Source organism: Lipotes vexillifer, unplaced genomic scaffold (genome assembly GCF_000442215.2).
Source record: "Lipotes vexillifer unplaced genomic scaffold, Lipotes_vexillifer_v1.1 scaffold102, whole genome shotgun sequence".
NCBI classification, from domain to species: domain Eukaryota; kingdom Metazoa; phylum Chordata; class Mammalia; order Artiodactyla; family Lipotidae; genus Lipotes; species Lipotes vexillifer.
In genome coordinates, this window is record NW_006786541.1 from 3321440 (window position 1) to 3345701 (window position 24262).

At 37.0% G+C, this 24262-nt stretch overlaps 1 protein-coding gene across 1 annotated transcript; it reads left to right on the top strand.

The window, feature by feature from the left end:
- Nucleotides 1-1792: 1792 nt before the first annotated feature.
- BNIP2 (BCL2 interacting protein 2) lies at nucleotides 1793-23440 on the top strand. The gene is made up of 10 exons (XM_007458886.1): nucleotides 1793-2041; nucleotides 8554-8660; nucleotides 9783-9850; nucleotides 10337-10513; nucleotides 12334-12510; nucleotides 16257-16359; nucleotides 17032-17163; nucleotides 18529-18615; nucleotides 18733-18831; nucleotides 22222-23440. The coding sequence occupies exons 1-10, from the start codon at nucleotides 1847-1849 to the stop codon at nucleotides 22271-22273; spliced, it is 1197 nt and encodes a 398-aa protein (XP_007458948.1). The 5' UTR covers nucleotides 1793-1846; the 3' UTR covers nucleotides 22274-23440.
- The last annotated feature ends 822 nt before the right edge of the window (nucleotides 23441-24262 follow it).

Sequence of the window (24262 nt, forward strand, 5' to 3'; positions counted from 1 at the left end):
CCTCAGCGAAGAGTAGCCCCCACTCGCCGCAACTAGAGAAAGCCCGTGCACAACAAAGACCCAATGCATCCAAAATTAAATAAATAAATTTATTTTAAAAAAAACCCTCTGTTTATTAGTTGATCAGTTTTGTTTGTTCACTGTGCCAGCTACTTAACAAAATTGATAGGAGGAAAATAATAATACCTAACATATATAATTACAATGCCATGCACTGTTCCAATATACATAGGACTTTATCTCTCAAAGATCCTATGAAGTAGGTATTACTTTTTCCCCATTTTATAGATGAGACACAGGGAGTTTAACCCCCTGCTAGCAGTAAATGTTGCCAAAGCAATGTGAACCCGGGAGCTGCATTCTGGGTCAATGATTTAAAATTTTGAGTTTTTCAGTTCCCTCAAACCCCACCATTCCATAATGCCTTACCCAAAGAGTTGACTGCTGGGCCTTTGCAGGGATTTAGTGTTTGGGATTTAAGAGGGATCATTACATTCTCCAAACTAATCTTAGTTCCTTGAAGCTGTAGAGCAGTGTTGCTACTCAAAATATGGCCCATTGACCTGAGCCCTTCAGAGAACTGTTACTGGTCCACGGCGAGACAGGTAGTACAGAAATTGAGAATAAGTGTTTAGGAAACTTTACGGCGATTTTGCAGGCAATTTTATGGCTGTTGACTCTAATGATGAAATGTTTCTAATTTTTTATCTTACCAAAGCATGGTCCACAACTAATTGGAAATTTGTAAAAATAATAAGTTGATCGTTCTCTACATATACTTTTGTAAGCAGATAGGGTAGTGGGTCCCCGGAGAAAAAGAACTAGATCCAGCTTTTTTGACATAAGAGAAGCCATTTTAGGCCTAAGCCATTTTGTGATCCAAGCCTGGCCACAATGCTTGCCATTGAACAGGTGTCAGTAATAAGGACCTTAAAGGAACAAAAGAACAAATGACTGTTATCTGGCCAGAGAAGAAACAATAGCAAAGATAATAAATCAGTTGTGAAGACTCCCAGCTCCGTTTCAATGGTGAAGATTAGCCGGAAGCACTCAACCACCAGATCAACTGGAACCTAAGAGATGATGATGTTGACCTTTTCTCAGCCTCAAGTGACTTCAATCAACGAAAGCTTGGACTCCGTCAAGCTTTACCCCAATTCTATGCCACAGTCTCCTCTGCTCAAGCCCCTTCATGAATGTGCATGAACCCTTAGCTTAAAACTTCCCCAAGTTCTCTGCTTGGCAGACACTGCTTTGGGAAAGATTCCCCAGCTTCCTCCTTACTTGGTGCCAGTAATAAATCCTTCCTTCTCCTGATCTTTACCTTGGTTGTCTTTTGGCTCAACTCCCTCTAAGAGGTGAACCCAATTTTCTGGTAACAATTTGAGAAGCACACTGTTATAAAGCTGTTCGCCCGGGACAATTTTACCAAACTCTAAGGATTTCTTCTGAGGTTAACTTCCCCAGTGAGACATCTGATATTTTTCCTCCTCTTTTTGCATCTATTTTTATTATATAGCGCTATCATAATGATCAGTAAAGCGAACATAAAGAATATAAAAATGGTTTCTTGAGACTCGAGGGCGGTGGTCCTGCGCCGGGCGAGGAAGCGCCTGGTACCCCCTCAAGGGCCGCAGGGGTGTGTAACAGGTCGCCTGCCGAACAGAAACGCTTGACAGCCCCGCGGGCCAAGTCGCGGGCGCCTGCGCGCAGGCATTAGCTCCTCCCTCCCTTCCTCCCACCCCACGGCTGAGGGTGTGGTCGGGAGGAGGAACCCTGAGGCTTCCCGAAGACGCCACGGCTCCGCCTCGGCTCCCTCCAGCTGCGGCGTCTGGAGAAGGTCGGGATGTTGTCACTTCCTCCGGAGCCGCTCTCTGCATCCGGGTCGGCTGCTGCCGCAGTGGCTGAGGGACTGGGCCCGGGTCTCACCGTCGGAGGGGAGCGGGATCCGCTCGGCGCCACCTTCTGCGACCTGGCCGTCAGCCCTGCGTCGCCGGCCTGGAGGGGCGAAGAAGACGAGGAGGCCAAGGGTTCCTCCGGGGTCAGTGCGACTCGGGAAGGCTGGGCACGGCGGGTCTGAGCTGGGAACAGTCCTGGGGTGGACGGGGGGGACGTCCGAGGGGCGCGTATCCCGGACCGCCCGACAAGGGAAGCCCAGAGCGGTATCCGCTGTAGGAGGCGCCGCGGAAACTGCCCGGAGGCGCTTCCCGGATCCCCGCCCCGCTTAGGCCCCCGCCCTTGGCCAGGCTTCTGATTGCTTTTTGCCACCCTTGCGTCCCCCCTTCTCCCACCCCTTTTCCGTTTGTAGGGGTGGTGCTCTCTTCTCTGCCCCTCTGCACATTCCTCGCTCTGGGGGCAGTGACTGGGCCACGTTTGGTCCCTTGTTTGTCACCAGCGTTGGTCCTGGTGCAGAACAAAGAAACTTGGACGTCTAATGTGCTCCACACTCTCCGGGAATATAGACACGGAAGCGGCATCTGTAATGAGGGCTTTAATGGACCTTGATATGTGAAGGTCCAGTTCCTGCGTGGATTCAGACACTGCCTTTTACTTCCGTACCTGGCAAAAGTGGTTTGAGTTTCTTGATGCCACTGGAGATCTACTAGAGCAACTCCTGTTAAATCAGGAATGTATTTGGGTCTGTTACGTTGCTTTGAAACCCCCTTGGTCTTCCCTGTTCTGGGCAGCTCTTTGAGAACACGGCTTTTATCATCTAGGTAGTCGTAGCGCCTTGCGTATAGTTAGTTTAATGAAGTGTGATTGTGCTTTGGTGGGGGGTTTTTTTTTCGCACTTTTAAAAAGAATCAGGCTATTTCTCCTAATGATTAATTACTTAATTTTTAAAATTAAACGTATTTTTTCTCTAAAATTATATAAGAATTTCTGCCATTTGTAAATGGGTGTTGTTTCCTCAAAATTATAACTGAAGTTACCGTGTCTAGTTACCCTACAGACTATTTTCTTATGATTTTGCATATCTTCTCCTTAGTTCTTATCATTTCACATTTTCTCCACACAATCTTTTTGATTTTCATGATCTCCTCTATTGCAGCCTAATATTGTTGGGTTTAGACAGGAAGTATGACAGGTCCACTTCTGCAAACATGGGGCTTTGAACTAGATCATCATAAGTCTGTGCTATTGTAGTCTTTAGGCATTACAGGACCTTTGAAGCTAAGTGTAGCCATATCTGGCATTGCAGGCTTATTCTGTAGAAAGTTTCCAGTGAACTGGAGATGGTGTGCTGTATTAGAAACAGTCTAGGTCTAATCTGGAAACCAGAATGTAGTGTTATTTGCCTCATGTATAAGATAAAATGGGGGTAATAACATCAGTGTTTTATACGACACAAAGTTTTTGGGTGGGACACATGAGATGATGGATGTACAAGTGGTTAGTAAAGGGGAAAGGCGCTTTGGGAAAGTAGTTCTCTTCCTTCTCCTGGTGTAATGCTCGTAGAAGGAGCAGTGGTGGAGAAAGGCATCTAAGAAAGGAAGTATACGTATGGCCTGATCTGATCATTTAACCTTGGCTGATAGTGGATCAGAAGATGCCATGTGAAGTTTGCATCCTATAAAGCAGAGTGCTAGTATAATGTGATGATAATAATGTTCCAAAGTTATAATTTTATGTTACATCCAATATTTGTAACTCCACAGCAAAGTGTTACAGATCAGTTTTTAGACTTTAATCTTCTTAAAGGTCTCAGAGCATTTCCAGTACGTTCTGCATACTGATAATATAATGTACCTTGTATAGTTGGCATAATTATCCTGTGCTTTATCGTCACAATTTTGAGAAACAGCACTATTGTAATTTCTCTTGAATTTTGTGTTAACGTTTCTGATAGGGTGTCACATTTAATTGAGATATATAATTGACATGACATTTTTTTAGTTTCAGGTGTACAACATCATGATTCGATATTTGAATATATTGCAAAATGATCACCACAATATGTCTACTTAACATCCACACTTAGTTACAAAATTTTTTTTCTTGTGATGAGGACTTTTAATATTTACTCTCTTAGCAGCTTGCACATATCTAATACAGTTTTATTAACTATAGTCACTATGCTGTACATTACATTTCCAGGACTGACTTATTTTATAGCTGGAAGTTTGTACCTTTTGACCGCCTTCATCCATTTCACCCACCTCCCACCCCACGACCTCTGGCAACCACCAGTATGTTCTCTGTATCTATGAGCTTGGTTTCGGGGGGCGGGGGGGGGTTGGGTTTTTTCTGTTTTTTTGTTTTTTGAGTTTTTTTTTTTTAAGATTCTACCCATAAGTGAGATCATATGGTGTTCGTCTTTCTCTGTCTGACTTACGTTACTTAGCATAATGCCCTCAGGGTCCATCCGTATTGTTGCAAATGGCAGAGTTTTTTTTAAATAGCTGAATAATATTCCTTTGCGTGCTTGTGTGTGTGTGTGTGTGTGTGTGTGTGTGTGTGTGTGTGTGTGTGTGTGTATATTCATCGATGGACATTTAGGTTGCTTGCATATGTTGGTTATTGTAAGTAATACTGCTGTGAATGTGAGGGTACAGATATCTTTTCCAGTTAACGTTTTCATTTTCTTCCGATAAATACCCAAAAGTGGAATTGCTGGATCATATGAGAGTTCTGTTTTTAATTTTTTGAGGAACCTTCTTACTGTTTTCCATAGTGGCTGCACCAGTTTACATTCCCATGAAGGATTCCCTTTTCTCATCCTCGCTAACGTTTGTTATTTCTGATCTTTTTGATAATAGCTGTTCTAAGGTGTGAGGCGATATGATATCTTTGTGTCATTTCATTCTTAAAAACCTGCATGACTCTGCTCTCAAGGAAACAATGACAAGCATATAGGATTTTTACAGGTGTTTTGGTGACCTTCCTAAACACATAGGCTGGGCCTAAAGTATTTTCTTGTAGTGCTACCAGCATTGCCAGCTTCATAGGAAAAAGTGAACATAAATATTTAGAATGAAGCCCTTTCCTTTAAATGGGGATGTGAAAGCCTTGCCTAAGCATTTCCTTTTGCCAGATTGATTTCAGCATACATGTTGGTTATTAGCACCTATTCCAGCATCTAGGTTAAACTACATAATAGTAAAGTTGTCATGTAAAATTCTAAGTTATAATTCAGGCAGTTCTAAATATGATCTTAATATTTAATTTTTGCTTTTATTGTTAGGCTGCATGGGGAAATCCCCGTTTCCATCTTGGTTGAATTTACCACCACACCTCACTGAGGTCAACTACTGTTTTTGAATTTGTCTCTGTGACCTCCACTGCTAACTGGCATAAGTAATGATGTACCACCACTACCACACATTTGTTGAGAAATCAGGGTATTCCTGTTGCATTTGGTTAACATTTGGCATCTTAAAGTATTACTTCCCCATTCTGATTTACCAAATCAATGAACAAAAAACGGGAAACAGCCACGATTAACTTGTGAATCAGCAAGTATCCTGATTTCCTTCAGAGTAGTTGTGCTTATATTGCTGCTGTCTTGTTTCCTGTTCTTACGGCTGCTGATAATGTGCTTCTAAGAACAGTCCTCTCTCTGTCGTTTAAACTTTATCTAGTGTACTTTTCCCCTAAAATTTGTGATGAAATGGTTAAGAGTGAATCTATATTTCTCTCTCCTCCTAGGTTTCGTTTAACTAGCTTAATTAATTATCCCCAAACTAAATATCCATGTCCATATGCTGGGGTGTATTAACATCACATGACTCAATGATATTAAAGTAAAAGTTGAATGAATCAGCTAAATGAGCTGACAGACTCTGGCTGCCTGTGTTTAGAGAAGTATTTTCACGTGGTTGACTTGTTCAAGTGGTAAAGCAGCTAAAAGACATGGTTTATCTTTTAGAATTTCACAAGGTATGTATTTTCTCTTACAAACAAGGAATAATTTTACCAACAGAAATAGACACTGCTTGTATGTAGGTTGCCCCAAATATTTTCACTACTCTTTTTGAGGGGTAAAACTTAACAGGAAGACTATTTATGTAGTTTAATTAGAAAAAAAAAAAGCTTAAGAGGTTGAGCAAAACAAATGGTTACTATTCAGTGTTAAACCTTACAATTAAATGTTTATTTTTAAATTTAGCTAATGTTTAAAGACCCATTATGTGCCGGACACTGTGCTAGATGTTGAGAGTATAGTGGTAGCAACTTCCAGTCACCGCTTATATTTTTGAAATATTAAATGTTTTTCTGAGTATGTGGGGTATTTGAAAAAAACACTCAGAACATCCTATTATTTTTCCAACACCCAGTAAAAATGTGAAACTAAATAATGAAGGCTCTGATTATTAAATCTAGGAAAAAACATTAATTCACTTCATAGTGAGTATCAAAGTTTTGAAAAAACACTGAGAAGTGTAATGAATTTAAAAGTTGAGGGACTTCCCTGGTGGCACAGTGGTTAAGGATCCGCCTGCCAGTGCAGGGGACATGGGTTCGATCCCTGGTCTGGGAAGATCCCACATGCCGCGGAGTAACCAAGCCCGTGTGCCGCAAGTACTGAGCCTGCGCTCTAGAGCCCGTGAGCCACAACTCCTGAAGCCCGTGCTCCGCAACAAGAAAAGCCACTGCAATGAGAAGCCCGCACACCTCAACAAAGAGTAGCCCCCGCTCGCTGCAACTGGAGAAAGCCCGTGCGCAGGAATGAAGACCCAACACAGCCAAAAAAGAAAAAAAGTTATAAAAGTTGGAATAGACTGTCAGTTTTCAACCTTTAGTAATAGAATGCTGCACTCTCACTTGAACATGAATTCTAGAGTAATAAGTATTAAGTATTTGGGTTTTATTGATCATAATTTGGGGGTCTTTTCTAATAATTCTGTGTTCTAAATAGAAAATTATTCGTCAAAATAGGTATCGCTTTTTTGTTTGTTTTCGTCTCTACAGAGAGTAAGAGTTGCTGTCAGAGAACAGTCTATGAAGTGGTCCTTGAAGGTGTGTCAGATTACTTTATAGGTTATGTATCAGAAACAGAGAAACTGCTAAATAAGTCAAGATGATTATATTTTAAGTGTGTTTTCCATTCATTTCTCAAAATTGCCTGGCTCAGTTTTTCCCGGAGAATTAAAAATGCCTTACTCCTATGTATAAATTAACTGACTTTTCCCAGCAAACATGTTGGTGAAGAAAAGATAGCATTTGCTTTTTTCTATTTGCAAGTGGTTCCTCAACAATTTAGACCTTTTGAGAATGTTTGAAATCTCTTGAGCATAAGTAAGAATTCAAACTGGGAAAAAAGCCTCCCAGTCTTGGCAGAGATATGAATGTAGTTTATTATGTGGAATCTAACACTTTAGAAAATTTCCAATGTAATTTTGTTGTTGTTGTTGTTCTGGAACATAATGGTTTTTTGGTACAACTTTGTGTATCTTTTGAATGTTGTAATGACACAGCAGATAAGGCAACCATAAAATATGACCACAAGTTATACATACATGGTTTTAAAAGTTAAATAATTTAGAAGGATTTACCATGAATAGCATCTTCTCCCCCTCCCACCTTATTTCTTCTTCCACTGGTGTCAACCACTTTTAACTTTGTTTTAAAACTGCTAGTGATAACTAGTAATACTTTATAACTCTTAAGACATCTATGTTTTACTTCTTTTTTAAAAGATAACTTTAGACATCTGTTGACTTACTCTAATGTAAGTGAACTAAATATTCCGTTTATACCTCTTGCCCCCTAAAGTTGTCACGATTTTTGTTGCACTGTTAACCAGTTGATCTTAATGACTTCTTAAATAATATACTTAAACCTGTATTTCTTATTCCATCAACCATACCAAACTCTAGATCCTTCATTTTGTAAACTGAGGATAGTGACACCCACATCCTTTCTTGGAAAAACTGAAACTGTTAAAACATGGAGTTGTGTGAATAGAAATATTCACCAAATACAGTGTCTGAAAACTCATGCTAAACTACATGAGAAAAGCTTGTTATAGATATGAAGCAAATCAGAACGTAGCATAATTCATTTACTGGACAGGTACTGAATAGCCTTCTTTAAGTGGCTCAGGAATTATGTCATTGGAACTGTAGAAAAGTAATATAAGACACAGCACACCACTTGGACTCTGCTGAATCAAGCGAGTGTAAATACTGTTTACCTAGTGTTCAATTTCTAGAATTAACCTCTCCCCAAAGGACAGAAAATTTAATTATGGGTGTAGAATAGAGCATATATTTATTTACTTTTATTACTTGTGCCCCCCCCATCCCACAAGTTGCTTTTATATAATTTACAGTACCTAATAAATTTTAAATCATATCCTGGGGCACACATGCATATATGCAAATGGAAGCAGGTACTTCACTGCACAATACCCTCATTACAAACACTAATTACTAGAACATATACACTCTGTTTTCTGTTCTAATTCTTGGGGGAAAAAAGTTGTAGTTGCAACCAACTAAATTTATTTCATGATCAGGGTGGAAGTATGAACTAAGGTATAAGATTATTGCATCTTTTCAGCAGATAAAGTGAAAAATAAGCCTATAAATTTTTTTTCGTCTTTTACAGGACCTTGGCTCTCTGGATTATCAGGAGCTTGTAGTTGACATTGAGTCCAGGCTGAGGATGGAAGGTGTTGAACTTAAGGAAGAATGGCAAGATGAAGATTTTCCAATGTGAGCAATGCTTTTAAATGAAAACAAGTAAACAAAACTTCACAGTTTCTTTATTGAGATGTCACTTACTACAGGGGTCCCCAACCCCCAGGCCACGGACCACTACCGGTCTGTGGCCTGTTAGGAACCCGGCCGCACAGCAGGAGGTGAGCGGAGGGCGAGTGAGTGAAGCTTCATCTGCTGCTTCAGTGCCGCTCCATCACTCGCATTCCCGCCTGAACCATCCCCCCACTGCCCCTCTGTCTGTGGAAGAATTGTCTTCCACGAAACCGGTCCCTGGTGCCAAAAAGGTTGGGGATTGCTGACTTACTAAATGAATATCAGGCTTCTTAAAGAAACCCAGTGTTGCAAAGTATTCATTTAATACTGGTAATAGAGTCTGAGGGGTTTCTAGGGGAGGATGGTCTTTAGAAGTCTATAGGAATTGTTAAGTTGTATGCTTTTATTTTAAGAAAAAGCTTGTTAAGTAAACAAGGAAGAGCTTTCTAGTTTATCTGGCGAGCTACCTTGACACATTTGCATTTGTGTTTACAATTGTATTGGCACCAGGTGGGTTAAGAGAAAAAGAGCAAAGGCAGACTTTATATTTAAGTGATGCTTCCATGCCATCTTGGTCAGAAGACCATCCCATTGCATAAGAAGGTTCCTTAGCAGTTGGAATATGGACAGCTGGTGAGAGTACTGAGTCATTGCATAGCATAGCATGATAATAGTAATAAAGAAATGCAGAGCTCAAAATATGTAATCATCATTACCATATTCCCATTGTGAGTGACAATTCAGCTTCATTATACATTGTATCATGCATCACATTAAATTCATTTGAAATATATTTGTTTTGTAGATTAATGATTTTTTAATTTGTTTTGCAGTTGTATTTAAGAGCAGTTACATAAGGAATATATATCTACTTTTATGTGTTGCTTATGTAAATATGTAAGTCAATTCAGACAGTCTGAAAATTTTCTTTGACAGGGGTTTGTAAATTACTAAACCTTAAGAAACATTGGTTTATTCAGTTTTCCATATAATTGTTTCTATAAGCTATTTTAATAGGTCTTTGAACTTCAAAAAATTTTTTTAAAAAATTTCTGGGTTAAAAATTGTGTCTGTGTGTTCTAGACCTTTACCGGAAGATGATAGTATTGAAGCAGATATATTAGCTGTAACTGGACCAGAGAGTCAGCCTGGTAAGAACTTGACACTTAGTGATAGACTTTAACTGTGCTATGTTTTGAACACATTTCTTTGTCTAGATAAAAAATATACTCAGTTTTTATTCCATCATAGGGTGCCAAAGGGTAATTTGAATGTTTAGGAAAGCGTTTTTGGATTGCTTTGGAATACTTTTCAGAAACATACCTTTGGGTTTTAGAAATTTCAACCATAAGGGGGTGAGAGGAGATCGTTTTTAATAGTAAAAGGTGACCATAAGGTCTGCTGCCGTTATTTTAAAAGGCATATCCTTGCTGGGATGTGTCATCTTGCTGTGATACAGAAGCAATAGTGATCAAAATCCAAAGTTTGTAAATAAGTGCTTTGGAATTGTGTTTAATTAATGTTATTTTCTCAAGAATAAAGTGATTAAAGTTTTTCTCTTATTCAGTTTATACATCTAAGCATTTTTTCTAAATATATCTTTCACTTTTTTTTTTTTTTTTTTTAACCCATGCCAGGCTCGCTAGAAGTTAATGGCAATAAAGTGAGAAAGAAACTAATGGCTCCTGACATTAGCCTAACCCTGGATCCTAGTGATGGCTCTGTGTGGTCAGATGATTTGGATGAAAGTGGGGAGATTGACTTAGATGACTTAGATACACCATCGGAGGACAGTAATGAATTTGAGTGGGAAGGTAAGTGTTTCATTATTTTTACCTGACTTTTATTAATGAATGTTCGTGTTTATATACATATATAGTAGCATTTTCATATTAGGATAATTGGAAAAACTTAAAACTTGATCACGGAACCAGCTAAGGGAGTTTGTTGAAAAAATCAATGGCTAAGGGATTTTGTTGAAATGTTATACTTTCTAAAGTTCATATATTTGTTGCAAAGATATGACATTCGACTAAACACTGAATATGATGGCTTTCAAAACTGTTTATAGTAGATTTACACATGTGGCTCTATTTTTTTCTTAATTGCCCAATGCTGTAAACTTGTTTTTCCATGTTGCTCCCAATATTGCTTGATAACTATGGCATGTTCTTTTATTCAGTAGATAACTAAGAAGAAAAGCTTTGAAGAAACTTATGCTTTAGGGAATGTGCTAAAAGTAGTTAAGAATTTGCAGAGAGGGAGTTCTGAAGGGAGTGTTTTTTTTTTGAGGGTGTTTTTTTTTAAAATAGGTTTGCCTGATAGTGCTGCACTTTGTAAACAACTACCTTGAATTAATGTATTCTCCTAGCCTCCACCCTTATATTCTTTATCATTAGTTATTTGGAATTGAAAGGAATTGGCATGTGTTTTGCTTTGCATGCTTTCTTTAATTAGATAATTGCTGTCTACAGTATCTTTATAGTTGTTAATAATTTATATATGTTTAGTTCATCTTTAAAGTGATTTTTATTTCAAAGCAGTGTTTATCACTAGGTATGTTATCTGCAGTAAAGAGTAAGATCCTTAATGTGCTGTTATCTTCTGTTCCTTTTTTCTTCCCTGTTTCACTGGTTCAATATGCAATCCGGTAATAAGCAATATTTTATAAAGATACTGAAATAGTTTTCTGCCTATGTGTTTTGTCTCTTCTTTCTTTAATGCTGCTGTAGTCATTTCCTGGAAGGATATTTTCCGTTAACAGCTTTGTCTTGGAAACAAACAACTAACATACAGTAGGTTTCCCCTTCCCCCATCTTTTGGTAAGGACTATGATACTAAAATTTCGAAAATCATTGCTTCATTAAAAATCAGCTAAAGTGCAATCTTAAAATGTAAATTATACCTAATCATTGGTGCTTGTGCTTTGACTAATGTCAATTTAAAATAGACTTTTGCATGTACACTTCAGAATATTATCAGTAATTTTCTGCTTTATAAAACTGATCAAATGAGAAATAATCATTGACTCGTTAACCACTTTCTATCTGGTATTATAATGTTTGGGGAATAATATATGTGCTCAACAACAAAAAACATTGGCTCCCAGAGAGTTGCTTTAAGTAACCTGTAGTGGTAACTGTCTGTCAAGGACAGTGTTGTAAATAGAATCTGGAAAGGCATTGTAGGGCCAGTGTACTAAGATTTTGATGGCTGTATGAATTATCATTTCTGAATTTGTGGATGTACGTTGTACTGCGATTAGGTCCTTTCTGAATTAAGCAATTCAAAAAAAGTTAAAGAACCACGATTTCCAAAAACAAAATGGCCTTATATTAAGAATAAGCCTTTTCCTCTATTATGGAAGAAATATTTAAAATTCCACACACAGGGAACTCTGCTCAGTATTACGTAACAACCTAAATGGGAAAAGAATCACTTTGCTGTACACCTGAAACTATCACAGCATTGTTAATAAACTGTACTCCAATGTAAATTAAAAAGTTAAAAAATAAATAAAATTCCACAGAAGGTATAATAAAAAAATTCTCTGAACAATCTAATTAGATAGTAAAGTGGTTAACATGTTATTTGATTGTTCAATCTGTGATTCAAAAACCTTTTATTTTGACAGATGATCTTCCGAAACCCAAGACTACTGAAGTTATTAGGAAAGGCTCAAGTACTGAATATACAGCAGCAGAGGAAAAAGAAGATGGACGACGCTGGCGTATGTTCAGAATTGGAGAACAGGACCACAGGGTTGATATGAAAGCAATTGAACCCTATAAAAAAGTTATTAGCCATGGAGGTAACGGTTACCAAAGATTTTTTTTTTTTTTTTTTTTTCCCGCGGCCTCTCCCGCCGCGGAGCACAGGCTCCGGACGCGCAGGCCCAGCTGCCACGGCTCACGGGCCCAGCCGCTCCGCGGCATGTGGGATCCTCCCGGACCGGGGCATGAACCCGTGTCCCCCGCATTGGCAGGCGGACTCTCAACCACTGCGCCACCAGGGAAGCCCCAGATTTTTTAGATTTTTTAATACAGTATCAGAAATCTGAATGCTTAAGAGAATCTCTCCTTTGAGGTATTACATAATTTTGAAAGCATAATAAACATAATGTCCTTTTAGAAATGTAACAGGTTTGAAGTAAAAGGCTAAAGCCAACATTTAAAAATTGTTAACACGTGCATACAGTAAGTTCAAAAGGTGTAAGAGTGTACAGTGAAAACTGTCTCCTTCCACCCTTATCCCTAGACACCCCTAAACTGGGACTTTCTCCCTTTTTTACCCATTTATAATTTATATACAGTGAGCTACTCTAATCCTTTTTTTGTAGCATTTGCATATTCCTTTTTTTTCCACCTTCATTGAGATAAAACTGACATAGTGTATAAGTTTAAGGTGTAAAATATGTTGATTTGATATGTTATATATATATATATTTTTTTTAATTTTAATATTTATTTAGTTATTTGGCTGCCTCGGGTCTTACTTGCAGCACATGGGATCTTTTGTTGCAGCACGTGGGCTCTTTCGTTGCAATGTGGGCTTCTCTTTAGTTGTGGCCCTTGTGCTCAGTTGTGGCATGTGGGCTTTAGAGGGCTCAGGCTTAGTTGCCCCACAGCATGTGGGATCTTAATTCCCCAACCAGGGATCGAAAATGCGTCCCCTGCATTGGAAGGTGGATTCTTTTTCTTTCTTTCTTTCTTTCCTTTTTCTTTTTTTTAAAAAAAGTTTTATTTGTTATTTATTTTTGGCTGCATTGGGTCTTAGTTGTGGCATGCGGGATCATTCGTTGCAGTGCGTGGGCTTCTCTCTAGCAGTGGCGTGCAGGTTTTCTCTTCTCTAGTTGTGGTGAGCAGGCTCCAGGGCGCCTGGGCTCTGTAGTTTGCGGCACGCAGACTCTCTAGTTGAGGCACGCGGATTGCCCCACAGCATGTGGGATCCTAGTTCACTGACCAGGGATCAAACCCGAGTCCCCTGAATTGTAAGGTGGATTCTTTACCACTGGACCACCGGGGAAGTCCCTGGAAGGCAGATTCTTAACCAGTGGACCATCAGGAAAGTCCCTGATACATTATATACTAGGAGTGATTGCTACCATCGCATTTGCTAACACCTGTATCACATCACATAATCACCATTTCTTTTTTGTGGTGGGAACATTTAAGGTCTAGTCTACTCTTATCAACTTTCAAGTACATAATACAGTATTGTTAACTATAGTCACTATGTGGTACATTAATCCCCAGAAATTATTCATCTTCTAACTCGAAGTTTTTACTTTGATCAACATCTCCCCTTTACCCCCAGCCCCTGGTAACCACCATTTTAGTCTCGGTTTCTGTGAGTTCAGCTCTTTTAGATTTCAGATACAAGTGACATACAGTATTTGTCATTCTTCTGTCTGACTTATTTCACAAGAAATGCTCTAATCTTAAGTGTACAGTTCACTGAATTTTGATGAATGCCCATATAACTATATACACTTAAAATCTACACCCCCAGACAGACAGAACATTTTCATTGCCCCAGAAAATTCTCTGGTTCCCCCTCTCAATGAGTACCCTCTCTCCAATAACCACTATTCTAATGCCTACCCCATGATTAGTTTTGCTTGTTAAAGAATTTCATGTAACTAGAATCATAGTTTACACTCTGTCTACTTTCACTCAGCATAATGATTTTGACATTTATCCATGTTGTTGCATGTATCCATAGTTCATTTCTTGTTACTGCCGGTTTGCTTATCCATCACTATTTTGATGGCCTTGTGAGTTATTTTCCAGTTTGAGCTATTATTATTAAAACTGCTGTGAACACTTTTTTTTTTGTCTTTGCCATTCATTTGTTTTTGGCGGGGCGGGGGGAGCTGTGTTGGGCTGCACACAGGTTTCTTTCTTTGCTGCGCGCAGGCTTTGTCTAGTTGCAGCGAGTGGGGGCTACTCTTCGTTACAGTGCACAGGCTTTTCGCTGTGGTGGGCTCTCTTGTTGTGGAGCACGGGCTCTAGGCACGGGGGCTTCAGTAGTTGCGGCTCGCAGGCTCTAGAGCGCAGGCTCAGTAGTTGTGGCGCACGGGCTTAGTTGCTCCGCAGCATGTGCGGTCTTCCAGGACCAGGGATAAAACCCGTGTCCCCTGCATTGGCAGACGGATTCTTAACCACTGCGCCACCAGGGAAGTCCCCTGTGAACGTTCTTATACTCTTTTGCGCTTATAAATACAACCTGGCCCTTTAAAATATGAATCTTAATTTGCCTTAAAACCCTGAACAAATCATTTAGCTTTACCACAAAGTAGACCGTTCATTCCACATTTTTTTTGGAACACCCACTTTGCATATTTATGGAATATATAAAAATAAGGCTTTGTTCCTTAAGAAATTTACAAGTCAAATAGGAAAAGCTATGAAGTGCAGTTATAACATCTATTAGTCTGACGGTCTTGTATGTAGAAATTTACATAGTCACTGTGTAAATAGCACCAGAATGTTAGTGGTAGTCAAAATACAACTCTATAGAGCATGTCATACTACCTGAAATCGTCCTAATTCAGGACAGGGGGCCACATAGGTCAAGCAGATTGGTTTTTTCACATAGTCATTTTTGCTTAATTTACTCTCTGCCAAATGCATTCTGCTTATTTTTGTAGTCTTCATTCATCTGAAAGCAAATTTCTTGAATATTTGCAGTTACGTTATTCTGCCTAATTTAGTCTCACTCAGTGAAGAAAACAGGATAATATGGATCACGAAGTCCAGACATGTATTAATTCATCTAGTTCATTGGAAGCAAGTTGTGAGACCTGCCTCATAGTTTAAACCTAATATTTTTGAGAAATAGCACTTTATTTTTTTAGGAGAACTTAATTAGGGCCATTTTATCCTATTGAGTTACCGCAAGGTGCTTTGTGACTAAGGGATTAAGAAAGGTAGTGAATATTCTAATGTACTTGAAATGTTCCTTTTTAGTGCATGTTTGTAAACAATAGGAATGAAAGTTAAAGCAGAAGTATTTGTTGCTGGTTACAGCTTAATATCTATATGAGAATTAAAACATTTATATTTCAGAGATTGTAATTAAAACATATATTTTAGTGCTGTCTCTCTTCACTTAGACTTAGGTCAGACATAATCTTTTCTTACTTTTTAATACCCTAAAAGCTACAAAATGCTAGGCATCATTGAATGTAAAATTATTTTTTAAAGAGCAACTACTTTAAGCAGAAGTTGCATAAGAATGTTTTATTGCAGATGTTGTATCTGGTTGGATTATTATCTATCTACTTGCTAAAATAAGGCAGCCTTCTGAGTATGCTAATTTAAGTGGGTTTCTGGTTTTTATGCCCACTCTTTCATCTTTAAATTTTATTGTTCTCTTTTTGAGAAGAGAGGATTTAAAGATCTCTGTAAGACTATACAGGGTCAGAACAAAAAAAAAAAAAACCATACTTTTTGATTCAGAAATGTGTGGAACATGCACCACTATAATTTATCAACCATAAATGATATCCCCTGAAACATCTTCAGAGTATAATCATGCTGGTTTCTTTTTCAGGATATTATGGGGATGGATTAAATGCCATTGTTGTGTTTGCTGTCTGTTTCATGCCTGAAAGTGGTCAACCTAACTATAGATACCTGATGGACAATCTCTTTAAGTAAGTAGATCATCACAAAAATGTTTGGACAGAATTGGGTACGTTAGATCTCCAGTTTAAGGAAGAGAACTTTATTTAGCTGGGTAGAAATTATTGGGTTGGCCAAAACATTCATTCGGGTTTTTCCATAAGATGTTACAGAAAAACCTGAGGGAACTTTGTGGCCAACCCAATATAAATAATCCTAGTTCTGATTCCTTACGTCTATCCCTTGGCATTATAAAAACTATCCATTTTCCAACTCAACAGAAGAATTGTCATTTTAAAACTGGAAGAGATATTACAGATTATGTGTTCCAAATTCATTTTACACTTGAGGACACATTAAGTGCTTTATTGGGGAAAATTTCAAACATATACAAAGGCAGAGAGAAGTAATATTAAATCTTTGTGTAACAATCACCCGGTTCCACAATTATCAGTTTATACTTTATTCCCACGAATACCTCCCCATGGCATAATTTTGAAGCAAATCCCAGACATCATATCATTTATAAACATTTTAAGATGTATTTCTAAAAGAAAAGAACTTTTTTTCTTTAAATAACCATAATACCAACTAATGCTGTTTTAAATTTTTGCTCTCACTGAAGGGGAGGGAAGGGAATTGCGGTATTTGGATAACCTGGTTTGGTTCTGCATAGCAATGTTTCTAAGACTTTATTTTTACAGGTACGTTATTGGCACTTTGGAGCTGTTAGTAGCAGAAAACTACATGATCGTTTATTTAAATGGTGCAACAACTCGAAGAAAAATGCCCAGTCTGGGATGGCTCAGGAAATGCTATCAACAAATTGATAGAAGGTATTGTAAATGCAAGTGGAAAGCTAGTCTGAATAATGTTTATTATGTCCTTATTAGATTAAATTTTATTTTCTGTTGCCACTTAAAGTCACCATGTATTTCTTCAGAAATTACATTTATTAATTTCATAACAAGTTTCTATTTTCAAACTTATAAAATAGCTCTTCATTTCTCCTTTGTACCACATCAAACATTTTCCTATAATTTACATTTTGGGAAAGGGTGGAGAATTTAGTACATTTCCTATTTTATTACATTCTGGATTTTGCCTCATTTATAGTGCTTAGTATATTTTGTTACTTAAGGTGCTTATTTAGCTGTAATCTTTCTTTGGAATGAGTTCTAGAAATGTATTCTCCTGGGAGTTAGTCATCCATGCTAATGAAAGGAATTTGATCCTCTCTTTGGTTTGCTTTGACCACAGCTAACTCAAACTAGGTTTAATCAACTCAGGTCCAGTAACAGGTTTCTCTTCATACCTGAACATGACAGTGGCTGGTTCTTGTGATTTTTTTTTTTTTAATACTTAGTCATCACTGTAAGTGTGAAATATGATGATAAAAACAGCAGTTTTTATTTCATCATTTTAAGTTGTCTAGGATAATGCTTTTTTTAAATTAATTAACTAATTTATTTTTTATTTTTGCGGTACGCGGGCCTCTCACTGTTGCGGCCTCTCCCGTTGCGGAGCACAGGCTCCGGACGCGCGGGCTCAGCGGCCATGGCTCACGGGCCCAGGCGCTCTGCGGCATGTGGGATCTTCCCGGACCGGGGCACGAACCCGCGTCCCCTGCATCGGCAGGCGGACTCTCAACCACTGCGCCACCTGGGAAGCCCTAGGATAATGCTTTTAACTTCTAATCAAAATTTTAGACTCCATAAGAATACATTAGATCTGATTCATGTTGCCTGTTCCTGTGGTAATCTCTCCTCTCACCTTTCTGCCTGCCCAGTGCCTTTCATGGTGTTGAAGAAATTAATAACAGTTTCCCCTCCATCCTGAAAAATGAGAAGAGCTTACTTGTATATTCAGTATTGGCTTCTACCCCTGGTTGACAGTCTTGAAGACAAGTGAATGTACATTAGGAGACATTTAATAACAGGCTACACTGTGAACATAAATTTAGGCAAATGAAGTAGTTCATTTCGTGGCAGTGGGAAGGACCATTGGAATTCAGGAGTGCATTTTCTTTTGTTTGTTATCTTTTGTTGTCTTTAGGAATATCATATCCAAATGACAGCTCTTGAATGAGGATTTTTTCAATTTTTTGTATAGACTTGCACATACTTACTGATGTCTTAGGTTTTCCTCTAGCATTGGAATTTGTAGAACCTAAAAATTTTTCTTTTTGTTTTAAACTCCAGGTTACGGAAAAACCTAAAGTCTCTCATCATTGTACATCCCTCTTGGTTTATCAGAACACTTCTGGCTGTTACAAGACCATTTATTAGGTAATTTTCTGAGAACCATTGACTCTTAAAGAAACCCCCACAGACTCCTTGTATGAATTTCTTGTCAGTTCTGTTGGTCAGAAATATTAAGGTAATTATCTTTATTTCTTTCCATAGCTCAAAATTCAGCCAAAAAATTAGATACGTCTTTAATTTGGCAGAACTAGCGGAACTTGTCCCCATGGAATATGTTGGAATACCAGAATGCATAAAACAGTATGTTTTGTTTCATTTCTTTAATTGTATTGGATCTTTATATTTTGATGTGCAAGAGGTAAATATTTCAGTACCCATTCTTTCTCCCTTCATATATTATAATTATTTTATAACTGCTCTTGTTTTTATAACAAAGAAAAGGGGGAAGAGGACACTTTCCAACACTTTCCCCATAAGTCACCATTTTCTTCAGGCTATCAGTTGAGTAGGAGGAATTGTTTCTGGTTTGGTTCATTTATATTTTTAAAGATAGTTACAGTCTTAAGAGGTGGTCTCTTGATTGGTTAGTACTAAGGAACATTCTCCAGACTTGAACATGCTGGTCTCCAAATTTGAGTAAGCTTGTCATGGCATCAAATAATATTATTAGGGAAGTAAAATATTTATATCTGTCTAACCTTAATACTTTCCAGTGGCTGGAGTTTGTTCTGTTTACCAAATTCACTTATCTAACTTCTAAAAGGAATTGGTAGAAGACTGTTAACATAACTACTTGAGTATCACAGTGCTATAACATAGAAAAATGTTTCTTTGTTCTATTAATGTGAGGTTTTAGTCTGTTGAATGTGTCAAAACCACATTTCTTAAGTCAGTTCTGACTTCCTGTATAGTATGTTAAATATTTTTGGGTTTGCCTGCAAACTTTTGAGTTTATTTTTAGTGCCTTTTTTTTGAGTTTTTGTTCATCTTCATAACATGTATGTTTACTAAAATAACTCTTCCCTACCAAGGTATGAAGAAGAAAAGTTTAAAAAGAAACAGAAAAGGTATATGCACACCTTGACTGGGTTGCATCTAGACTAGTCCATTTGCATTGCACAGACTAACTCTTCCTTATTGGTTGGTTAGCTCGTAGACAAAGATAATAGCATTTGTAAATATAAATATACCCCAGGATTCAAATGTAGAGTGAATCCAAAGTTCCTGATGCTGAGTATGGCTTGGATTCACTCTGTTTTAACACCATAATAATGCCAGTTACAAAATAGAGACCACACCTCCTCTTCCCTGCTTTTGGTATAAATACTGACAGTAAATTCCTAAGAATACTATTTGGAAAACCAATTATTTATAATACCTTACCAGTTTCACCATACTTTAAATCTCTAACTTGTGCTTTTGAAATATTTGTGCACTTTTTTAATGTATCAGGTTTCCCCCCTGGGGTAGATGATTATATTTGCAATGCACATGTTCTTTGGCTAACCAACATTGATTTTCTCGTATGCTTAAATGGCCTGCTAACTAGTCAAATTCTACATGTGATAAAATACCTAAAAGTTCAATGTACCATTTAATAGTTAAACACTCTGCTTTCCATCTTTAATTTAATTTTGAATACTTCTGCTTTGAGCATAACAGACTGTCATCTGTTAATATCTTGGCATAGAAGATGAAAGGCAAGTGTATAAAATAGTTACCATTTTATATAGTAATTTAGAAAATTATAGGATTTAGATCTAACTTGTTAATGGATTTTTAAAATATTAACAACTAAATTAGCAAAACAGATTGATACAGTCTCATAAGAGTTAAGGTGAGAGATTTGTATGTAGTTATCATTTGGACCATTCTAAGGAACTGGAGCTGGAATATTCTTAAATTTGAACACATTTTGGCTCTGTTGATGAGCAAGAATTCAGTTGACCATGTGATAGAGTCATAGCTTTACATTTCTATGTGACACTTTACAGCTAAACATTTTTAGATAGAGATAAGGACAGTGATTTAAAATCTTGCTAATTTCTCATTTCTCTCAAGACATTGGTGTGAATTTGCCAGACAAGAGGCTGAAGTTTAAAATGTAGTCTGTAATTGTAGAATATTTTGAAGCCAGCTGCTTCATGGATTTCAAAATGAATTGCCTTTGTTGATGAAATCTGCTATGTTGTGCCTTTTTACAAAATTCTTAGTTAAGTAACTTAGGCATCAGAAAAAAAGTAGAATTGTACTTTTTATTTAAATGTATTGTTTGAAACCTACCAGTATTATTTTATCTTGATTTTTTTTTTTTTTTACTTTTGTTTCATTTAATCTTAAATAGAATCATTACATATATCTTTTAGGCACTTCTAAGTTTTTGTACAGAGTTTCTTTAGCCTTGAAAAATAATAAATCCTTGTCAGCTCGAAAAGGGTTAACGCTCAAGTTTTAAAACTAGAAGGGCATGTTTTTAAAACCAAGTTAACAGAAACTGCATGGGGGAGCTTATTACCCAAGGTGAAATTTCTGTGAGTACTGGTGATAAGGATTCAAAACTGAGTGTGCTGAAATATAGCAGTTTTAAATGTTTTAGATGTTTGTTTCAAATGACTCAGTGCAAGTGTAGCCAGGGAGATGTTGATTGTTAAAATATTTGAACAGAGTTTAAAAATAAAGTGATTATGAAATTAGTTCATACCGATATTTCACATGTTGAAAAGATTGATGTGTTTTGCATGCCTTATCAAGAATATGTACCTTTCAAATTTTTGTTACCAGTATAAAAATTATTTTAAAATGTTGTCAATCTGGCTTTACCACAGGCCAAGGCTTTTAGGTCCGATTCACTAACGTTCAGGTGATGGTAGTAATGGAAACAAGTGTGAAAAGTATCTTCGTATATCACATACCAAGTTGTTTCAAACTCTCCTCCATCAGTGATTCGAACTACTACAAATGTAGATACACAAACATAATAGTAAGAGATTGTTGTACCTTATCTGTAAAGGGTTGTCTATAATTTTTGTGTGGTAATTACATAATTCTTCTAATCCCCACTTGCCTAAATTTTGATGTGATCTCTATGCATCCCACTCCTGATCCAGTCATATTTTTAATCTACATCTAGATACTTCTGATTATTAAATTCTGTGGCTTCTTACTATCAAGATAAATCAAAAGTATTCACATTCTAAGTGTACCAATAAATTCTGGAGAACAATTATGGCATCCATAAATTTGTACTTTTACCACTGAACTTAAAAGTTGATCAGTTGATGGCATTATTGGCATTTAAATATTTCAAACAACATCATTTTTGAGGGAATTATTTTTCCTGCCACTCAGATCACTTAGCTCCTTGCCTCAGCCATGCTACAGTTCAACATTTTAATATGCCTGTTGTAATTTGAACTTTTAATAAAGTTTATATGCATTTGTATATAAAGTATCCTACAATCTTTAAAAAAAAAAAAAACAATAGTCACATTCTTGCCAGTGTCCTCTTGCCTTTAAAAATTATCTCTCCTGGTTGGGAAAATGTTTGGTAACCTTTTTACTATGTCTGCTTCTTTGCAAAGCTTTGTTTATAACAGAATAATAATCTGTGGTAAAACTAGCCATTATTTTTAGAAAGAGAATTGTTCATTTGCTGATATCTTATTATCTGTATTGTTTTTCATTAAATAGAGTTGATCAAGAGCTTAATGGAAAACAAGATGAACCGAAAAGTGAACAGTAAGTTTGGCATCTGGTCCAAACACTGAAGAATATGCTGATGAAGCAGTGCTTTTTTGCATTTATAATGCATTTATTGGTCCTGATTTTTATGTAACCTGTTACAAAACTGACTTGACTTTTTCTTGATGGACTTGTGTATAAGGGACTGTTCACTGCTGTACTGGTTTGCAGATCTCTTGAATTTAGCTCTTTACTAGCTAATTATATTGTAATCATTTTATATTTTATATTGCTAAATAGCAGAGAACCACACTTTATATAAAGCAGTTTTTGCATTTGTTTATTAAATGATGCATTTTCTTCAGTAAAATATTTATATGCCTAAATGGAAAAGGAAAGAGATAATATATATTTTTATGTTTTTGAGCAATATTTTTTAATGTATACCTTTCTTATGGAAGAATATGCAGGTAAATAAGACCATGATTTTGTAAAATGCATGTTAAAATATTTGTTTTTGTAAATGGTTAAATACACTTCCTGGGTCACTTAGAAAATATGCTCATAAGGTGAGGGACAGTTAAACTGGTTCTCATGAATACCCAAAGGTCATATACATAATCTAAGTAGATTAGTACCATTCTGAGTTTTTTTCTCACTTAACATTTATTTCTTAATTCAGACACAAATACAAGTGTATTGCACACTTTTTTTTTAAAAACATAAAGACAAGTCAAAAAGCCATTTTTAGAATTAGAGAATTTAAGAGGTTAAGAATTGGGGCTTGTATATATGTATATATCAGACATTTTATCTTCTGGCCAAAAGTCAGAACTTCATAAAAATTTTAGGTTTGTTCACTAATGTGAAATAAGCTGTGTGTCCAGGGTATCACTCTCCTGAATTTGTGTGAGTGCAGTGTAATTTTCAGAGAATGTGATGAGTTATTCACTGTCACTACTTTTCTTTAGAAAATAGGGGCTGCTTTTTTAACTACTTTCAATGTGGGCACTTTACCAAAATGCTTTCATATCAGGTGTTTGACCCAGTCAGATAAGGTGTGTTTTCCCATTTTCTGTTGAATTATGTTGACAGTACTGTAAATTAAGTTATTTTGTAAGTCTTAGAGCGTCATCATATTATGGTGTTTTGCGTTTGGTGTAAGCATATAAACTCCTTGTTTAATTTGGTAAGTACCTTGACTCTACATTGAAATTGTATTTATGCCCCAGATAGAACTTAATTACCCACAAAATCATTCAAAAACAACAGGTTGGTCTAATACTGTGTCATATACTTGTGTGACTTATACATTTGGTAAACTTAGTACCTGCCTGATTTAAGGGTCACACCACACTCCAGCCCTTCTTATAAGGTAATTTACAAAAGAGTAGTAAAATTGAAGTGCAGGAGCTAAACCTCTAGGATTTATTCTATCCTAGACTGGCTTTTATCATTGCTGTTTTTAGTGTAAAGTTTTCTATTACAAAAGAGAATTTCCTTTACTTTTTTTCCTCCTCAGTCATAAACTTGACACAGTAACCCAAGTCCAATTATGGCAGATGCTGGAGGATACCCAGGATGAGACTTTCCTTAGCAGCCTCCTGACTTCACTTGGATCCAGCTGCAGTAGGCAGATCCTGAACTAATGTCATCATAGTCAATAAAGCTAAAACCATTATTGCTTGCTCAGATCTTAGAAATACTTTGTGTTCAAAAAGCAAACTAACAGTAACAGTTTAGGCATTCCTTCTGAATTTACGAATAAAAGATCATATTGAATTTAATTGTGATTAGAGTCTGTATTTGTAGAGTGCTTTAAGTGACCTTTCATCAGTAAAAGTAGTCTTTCATCTATAATTTGTGTCTCGGTCAAACCTGGCTGAGCTTTTTAAATAGGTGGCTTTCCTCCACATTAAGTACCCAGTTCTTCAGTTTCAACACGTTACTGTTTATTGACTTTTGCATTTGCAAGCATTGTCCCTGATTACAGATACAACTCGTTGCGAAAGCGATGCATTTTCCTACATATTTTTTTAAAGTAGAGGTA

Bases quoted from the DNA above. Each gene is read 5' to 3' on its own strand.
- BNIP2 (XM_007458886.1), top strand. From the start codon at position 1,847: ATGTTGTCACTTCCTCCGGAGCCGCTCTCTGCATCCGGGTCGGCTGCT. The intron at 8,661-9,782 runs GTGAGCAATGCT...TGTGTGTTCTAG, and splicing joins CAAGATGAAGATTTTCCAAT to ACCTTTACCGGAAGATGATA. The intron at 16,360-17,031 runs GTAAGTAGATCA...TTATTTTTACAG, and splicing joins CTGATGGACAATCTCTTTAA to GTACGTTATTGGCACTTTGG.